The sequence below is a fragment of the Mizuhopecten yessoensis genome, unplaced genomic scaffold (genome assembly GCF_002113885.1).
Source record: "Mizuhopecten yessoensis strain PY_sf001 unplaced genomic scaffold, ASM211388v2 scaffold716177, whole genome shotgun sequence".
Classification (NCBI taxonomy): Eukaryota; Metazoa; Mollusca; class Bivalvia; order Pectinida; family Pectinidae; genus Mizuhopecten; species Mizuhopecten yessoensis.
This window is the reverse complement of record NW_018479986.1, coordinates 156,858-164,771: the sequence shown is the minus strand read 5'-3', so window position 1 is coordinate 164,771 and position 7,914 is coordinate 156,858. Positions and strand designations below refer to the sequence as shown.

The window sequence follows — 7,914 nt, the reverse complement described above, 5'->3', positions numbered from 1 at the left end:
TGAATGCATTAAAAAAGGGCGGGAATCAGAAGCGTAAAATTTAGCGCTTTATTCTAATGACGTCACGCTTGACAACAAGGCTGCGCACCAGTTTGAATCGGATACTCGACGCAATTCCAACGGTTTTTGCTATTTTCTGGAATGATTGCTTATATTATTGTTATTAATCGTATATTTATGTAAATACTTAAGTGTGTGTAACAAACATTTACCATAACAACCACTTATTCAACCGTCGCTTCATTTTAATCTGAACAAAGAAAACGTTGCCTTTGAATGCAGCGAATAGACGGTACCGTTATGATTAGTTTTGATATTTGTCACAGTGTGAAAAATATCAGTTTTATCAAGTTGATAAATCCGATATTTCAATGGCAGAAATGTAATAACACATTCTTTTTAATTGCAGCCTTCCCTGTTTGACACAATGGCTTGTAAGGACCCATCCGTGTTGGTTATAGGAGCTGGTCTGGCCGGTCTCGCAGCTGGGTGTCACCTCATTAAAGGCGGCCTTACCCGTGTAACTGTATTAGAGGCAGGCGACAGGTAAACTTGTTATACAAAGGACTAGGTAGAAATAGGCAATTAAGGTCAGAGTTTAAGCCAACAACAGGTTACAGTCACCAAAAGTGAAGGACGGTCTTTTATTATTGATTTGGGTTTTTATAGATTGAGTGTAATTTCATAATTTGTCTATCTATTTTCTGGCTTTATTGAGATGTTCTTTTGGGTTAACATTCACAAATCTTGTTATAGAAATCATGGAAAATAGTTGTGTGAGTCATACATATCACTTAATCTCCGAGTGACATGTTTAAGATCATTCGCAAATAGGATTAATGTCTAGCCAACATTTATTCCATTATATATTTACATATGTTCTGCATCACCCAAATGCAATGCAAGTGTAAAACCCCAAATTTCCAGGTGACCACTATTTTAACACTATTAATCTTATTGTTACAACATTAAGCTGTTGTTTCGTTCCGAGAACTTCTCGTATGTATGGTTTGGGCCTGTTTTGGCCCCCAAATGCATCAAAATTCAAACCCTTTAAATGAACTTTGAAATGACTGTTTCTTTAATTTCGAATACTTCTCAAATACTATTATGAAAAAAATTATTTATATTTCTGATTATTGTTACCATGGTTACAAGTTCAAATTTGCATAAATTAGAAAAACTTGAATATTCAGTGAATATTGGGATATTTTGCATAGGTTTTCTCCTAGAATCTATAGAGCGCATGCTTGAACAAACTTCATATCAAAGGATAATGTGTAGGCACCTGTAATACATCTTTAGGAGAAATATAAAGTTTGTTCAAGAGTGCGCTCTATGGTATCTAAGAGAAAACTAGGTGAAAACCTGTTAAAATTGACTGAATAATCAAATTTCAATAATTTATGCAAATATGACCTGGTCACCATGGCAGCCAAAATTGAAAACACAAATAAATGTTTCCATAATAGTACTGAGAAAGTATTCAAAATTAAATAAACAGTCGTTTGAAAGTTATATTGCAGATTTTTAATTTTGATGGATTTGGGGGTCAAAAAAGGCCCCAACCATACATAGTCATTTACGCTGGGCCTGAAATGACTTAGTACAACATAAGTGCTCTATCAAAGGATCATACAATTTACCATAGAGTGTTGACAGATGTAATATAATGGCCCGGGGAGGCATAACAGCGAAAGTCAGAACGCCTCTGGTGGTCGTTGATGGATATTTGACGGATTCACTCTACCCCGATGAGATCCTGCAAACCCAAGTCATCCCCTTCGTTCAACAACATCTCATTACGTTGCAACATGAAAACGCTAGACCACATGTTGCACGTTTTGTGATTGGTTTTATTACTCAGCAAAATGTGGATGTATTGCCATGTTCTGTACTATCATCTGAACTTTTGTCCATCGAGGACGTATGGAACGAGATGCAACATCGGTTACGTTAGCTACCAAATCAGCCTGTGGCGTTGGCTGAGCTATTTGTGCATTAATTTGTTAGTTAACGATTTTTCAACAATCTTGTTGGATGCATGTGGCATAGTACATGCATGCATTTCTGTTAAATGTGTAACGTTAACGTGGACATGCCCGATATTGACATTGTGAATTTGTTCGGGATAAACTTTGGTTTTGTTGTGACCCTGTGATGAAATGGGTGTCCTTTTGACTATTTGGAATGCATTGATCTTAGATAAATGTGTCTTTTACAGTTCCGAAACAAATGTTATTGAAATTTAGGAAACATGAACGTAACACACAGGTGACTGCACCTTACAAATTAGCGATAGATACAGCAAACCAAAAGGAATTACACTGCATATTATAGCTGTTTTGACCATATAGGACTCATCGGAGGTGCTTGGGACCACAAAATTGAGGAAACAGAGAAGCAGGTGCTTAAATTCTCTTGATTATAGATACAATCAATAGAGGATACCTTTGTGTATTACAGACCATGCCACTACTCAAAAGATATAACTGTGGCAATCCAGATTGTGTTATTTACCTTTTTGTTAAATATGACAGTTGTATACTTGTATGTAGCAAAAAAGAACTGACTTGCATTACGCTTCTATGTATATTTAAGGATTGGCGGTAGAATTCACTCTGTACCGTTTGGTGACGATGGCGAAACAGAAGACCCGGCGACGGTAGAGTTGGGGGCAACCTGGATCCATGGCAAAGGCCCAGTAAACGAATTGGCGAAGACTTTTGATCTCATCGACTGCGATCTGACAGAGGACGAGTAAGTTTTTCTTCATCCTTGGTAACGTTTCAGTTAATGAATTGTCGTCGGTTTTCGGTCTCATCGACAACGGACTAATACAGGACAAGTTAGTCATCAAAAATAAGCTGTAAGTGGTATACTGTGAAATCACTAATTCTCGTTGAGTGTTTAATCGTGTTGATTTCGTGGGTAATCTACTTCTACGAGTTCATAGGTCCACGAAGTAATTACAAATATGTCATAAAGCAATTCTCCGTATGAGTGGGTACACGGACTATACGAATTCATGTATCAACCAAATAGTGTGCGGTAAACCACGAATTGAATTGTTCACCCAAAGAAAATATCAGATCTCATAGTATGACATACTGTTAGGATGTAATATGACATTATATAGCAGTTATCACGAAAGAAATGTTTCACTCTTTTGATTTCCATCGGTCTGTAATTGATTTGTCTACCCAGGGGTTTGTTAAGCATAAATCTAGGTCATTTTGAAATTATTTCATCTTTACATATACTTTTTTTTTTCTATTCACAGGTTAATATTCCATTACAAAGATTAACATAACCTATTACCGTTATTTCTTATCTGCTCCGTACAACCCAAAATATTGTTGATGAGAAATAAGTTCTGCAGATTGCTCGCTCCAGGATATTGCTTGCGGCTTTTCCTCTGCATAATAGCTACTTATTCGCAATGAAAAAGAAGTAAAGCTATCACAAGAGTTCCCTTCGCTACCAACTTCGTGTAACTTTTGAAATAAAGTTAATTCGGGAATTCCACTAGTTTGGAATCGGTTAAACTGAAAGCCCTTCATCACTTCTCCGAATTAGAATTGTGAATAATTGCGCTTTTTCAGGTTTGGGGAAAGAATTGACATTCTCTTTCCTACTGGATGTCTTATTCAATTCATGTCGGGCCTAGATTCCTATGTGTCTTCTACTAAGAGGACATTGACGAGATTTAAGGCTGAGCTGCTGCCTCTAGTGCAAAGCTTTGGGTCTGTATTTTCTTTTCTCTCTTACTGCTTTTTCCTCCGGCGGGGTCTCATTTGGCACCTGTCTTGCTTTGACCGTGGCTGTAAGGACATGAAACTAGAAGTAAGATTATTTACGATATTTCAGTGATTGCAATGAAATAAGATCATACTTTAATATTCTAGAAATATGAATGAAGTTTAAAGGGAACCTTTGTTTTCTAAGTAATTCTCATTTCAGATATTATGGGATGTATGTGGGCTCGAATGGAACAAAGTGTAATGAGGAACTTGTAAGAAAAGCAAGAGAGGAATTCAGAAAAATAATAGAAGAGCTCTATGGAAATAAATTGTCGGCATCATCTAAGACACTTTACCCCACCATTCTTGAGTACATACAGTACCGCTTGGATCAGGTGGTGGAAACTCTCCCCGATAATGATCGAAATGAGTTCAAGGATATCTGTAGAACTCTTACAAAGGTGGAGGAGGAAAATCACGGTGCTGCACTAGAAGATGTATCAGTGTTTATACCCGATAGCATTACCCCTGGCAACAACATCAGTTTGACAGGCGGTTATTCCGCGTTGATATCAAGGCTGGCACATACAGTAACCGACAAAAGAATCCATCTGAAAACGGAAGTGATAAACATCGACTATACTAATCCTGAAGAGGTAAATGTTCTGTGTGAGTCAGAAAATGGTGCAATAATGTACACCGCAGATCACGTGATCGTTACAATTTCTCTGGGCGTCCTTAAAAATGATCACCAGATACTTTTTAATCCTGGCCTCCCATTTGAAAAGATTGCGTCAATATCAAAGCTGGGATATGGGACAGCCAGTAAGATCATTCTTCGCTACAAGACACCTTTCTGGAGCCAACATGAAGGAATGAAACTGGTGTGGAGAAACGACACTACTGAATCAAACACGAATTTACCAAGCTGGGCTAAATGTTTGTACACATTCAACGCCATGGCAGCCAACCCCTATACACTCGACGTGTGGCTGTGTGGGGAGGAAGGCAAAGAGATAGAAACGATCCCTAATGACGTAATAGCGCTCGTGCTTACCACGGTGTTGAGACAATTTCTCAACGACCCAACTATCCCAGAACCCGATTCAATCCTAAAAACCTCGTGGTTTTCAAACCGACAGTTCAGGGGGTCGTACTCCTACATCCGCGTAGGATCGACAGTGGAGGATGTCCGTATTCTGGCCATGCCCCTTGTTGCCAAGGACAACAAGCCTGTCCTGTTATTTGCCGGCGAGGCTACAGATATTGACTACCTTGCTTCGACGCATGGGTCACTGAATTCAGGTATCCGAGAGGCTAACAGGCTGCTCATGCGACAAATGAATACATTTATCTCCCATGTGAAACCTTGTTAGATTTACCAATGATTGGCAATAGCATACATCGGTGATCCGTGTTGTACATTAATTTGGCACCTATAATATATTAGATGAAACATGGTATTTTATATACCGCTTTATTTTAATCTAGTTCGTAGGTCGTTTCAGAGCGGTTCACAATTGTTTATCCGTAGTTATAGGGCCTTTGCAATCAGCCAATATCTTTATCAATTCCCCTGGCAGCATACAGCCGGTGCTGCAATTTCGGCACTCACGGCAAGCATTCAACAATTGTAGCACTCCGCAACCTCGCGGAGAAAAGTACCGTGTTCAAAAATATAAAAACAATGCCGCGAAATGACTCGAACCTGCAATCCTTCGTGTGTGAGCCCAGCTTCCTACCACTAGTATCGTGCCTCATAATACTATCTGTTCGATGAATACACGCAAGAAATACGCTTGCCGTCCTTACCTTGCATTAAATTATTTTTATTGTCAATTCTCAAGAAAAGAGACAACAACCATTGTAAACTCGCTGGAAATATGGAAATTGTTTTTTTCTCAGATTGAGAATTTATTCCATAATTTACGCCGAAAAAAACACAAAAATGAACTTACGAACTAGAAACGCAAAAATGTTTTTTAAGAATTAAGGTTTTCTTAAGCTAAACAAAGTTAAGACTTTATTCTATTTTCTTCCATTTAATACTCATCATTAGTGTTTACGGTCAACAAAAGGAAAATCCCAGTTCAAAGTATTTTGAAACATAAGTAAAGTTCCATAAAATGGAAGAGTTCTTATTAAACACATTGGTAGGACAAAATAAATTTTCACCTGCTTTATGTATCATAACAAATGATGAACAGAATGAACAACTGACAAATAAGGTTTGGGTCCAGTTAACTAATGTCAGATACAAAATGTACAATGAGCCTTTGTCAGGGGTTACATTACTCCAGGTAAATCGTATTCAAGTTTCACACTGATATTGTATAATAGCAATTCCGCACTAGTCAGCTCAAACATGCCTTGCTTGACACCACAATTAACCTTACGAAGGTAACGCTATTACTCACTAACAGCAACCTCAATGACCAATGTAGTTAGATAAAGTATCCTAACAAGCGATCAACGAAATGAACTGCTGATAAAAAATGGTTTGTCATCAAATAATAAGGTAATGTCACAATAATAATGTACTATGAGCGAATTTTGCTGATATGTTTATTGGTTGTAGTGAGTTTAACGTCCCATCAACAGCTTAAGTCACTAACGGACGTGAGTTCATGGGTGTAATGTATGAGTGTATGCATACTGTAATAGGTCGCATTGCCTTTCTCATCTTGACAACACAATTAGCATTATAAAGGTGACGTCATTACTCATTAATATTGATCGGAATTATAAAATTCACTTCATCACGAGCATTTTAATTCAAACAGAGCAATATATGGGGCCTCACACAGACACAGAGTGGCTGACGTTTTTCGATTTTTACATCAATTTCGAGATTAGGATTATTGTGATACTACACCAATACAGATCTGCTTCATTTTGACCAATTGAAGTTGGAAATATAGGATTTGAAGTTGGATATATCCGAATTCATGCAGTAAGTACGGATAATGGCTACTGACTCTACTGACCACAGCGGCTCGAAAATCCTGAAGGTATTCATTGTTTATAACAGTACAATTAAAATGTTCCAGATACTAACATTGATAAAAATTGTCTTTAAATGCATTATATATGATGAACAATCACGTTAGAATTGAGGTCAAACCGGACGAGTTAGTTTTTAAATAAAAAAAAATCTTTTTTTTGTGGAATTAGACCTATGATCATTTATATAAGTACAGATAAAATACTTACATAGTGTATTTAAATCGGTTCAGTAAATTTTCAATTCTAACATGACATGAATAGTAACAAACGAAACTTGTTTCATAATTGTTTAAAATAAAAAATAAACATCTATTAGAGCCATCTTTCACGGTTTGAGAAGACATCCGTGTACCTTTCAGTTACGTTAAAACTGTATCAGGGGTGTGAACACGCTTAGGGTATTTACCGATACGGGAAGAAATTGCCTTCATAGGGATATAAAGGGATTGATCAGCGTTATTTTGAAGATTCTCCTCTTGCTTCCAATAACGCATGACAACTGTCGGAAGCAAACATGTTGGTGATGTTAGGCTGTTCCGGGAATCTTGCATTGGCGACACAAATATTTCAATCTTAGAAATAGAAGGGAATACCTAAATGTATACCTGTTGTAGAGAGATGAAAACAAAACAAAAAGGAAAAAAGTTATAAGGATTGAACGATATCTTTTTATGTTCATGCCAGTATGGACACAAATCGGTAACATACATAGTAACCATGGAGCACGGAAAATGCCGTTAAATCCTTATGTGAAAGCTGTCATCACAGCGCCAGTTATATTTTATATGAATATCAGAACGTGTCTAATACGTTTGTTAAAATAAGCCAAACATGTTAGAGCAATTATAATATTGTAAAACACCTAAATTAACTTAATTCCAAAACAAGAGGATTACTGGTTAATTTCAAATTAATGGTACAGTGAATATATTGCGAACCGTGCCACTACCCAAAATAATTACTATTCAGGTTCGGCAATCCTCGGGAACCAAGAACGCAACTAGCAGAATTCATCAATTTGTATCTTTAAAGGTGAAAGTATGACACACACAGAATTATGATTGCACCAATAACATTTAGTAAGAGATAAAATATGCTAACAAATAATTACACAACACCATCTTACATCATTCTTTATTGAACTTTTTTTTTTTACTAAGCACCG

At 37.0% G+C, this 7,914-nt stretch overlaps 1 protein-coding gene across 1 annotated transcript; it reads left to right on the top strand.

Moving 5' to 3' along the window:
* The first annotated feature begins 427 nt into the window (after window positions 1-427).
* On the top strand, window positions 428-5,617 carry LOC110441954 (spermine oxidase-like). The gene is made up of 3 exons (XM_021485277.1): window positions 428-546; window positions 2,602-2,760; window positions 3,964-5,617. Exons 1-3 carry the CDS (start codon window positions 428-430, stop codon window positions 5,117-5,119), a joined length of 1,434 nt encoding a protein of 477 aa, XP_021340952.1. The 3' UTR covers window positions 5,120-5,617.
* The last annotated feature ends 2,297 nt before the right edge of the window (window positions 5,618-7,914 follow it).

Bases quoted from the DNA above. Each gene is read 5' to 3' on its own strand.
- LOC110441954 (XM_021485277.1), top strand. From the start codon at position 428: ATGGCTTGTAAGGACCCATCCGTGTTGGTTATAGGAGCTGGTCTGGCC. The intron at 547-2,601 runs GTAAACTTGTTA...TGTATATTTAAG, and splicing joins GTATTAGAGGCAGGCGACAG to GATTGGCGGTAGAATTCACT. The intron at 2,761-3,963 runs GTAAGTTTTTCT...TTCTCATTTCAG, and splicing joins TGCGATCTGACAGAGGACGA to ATATTATGGGATGTATGTGG.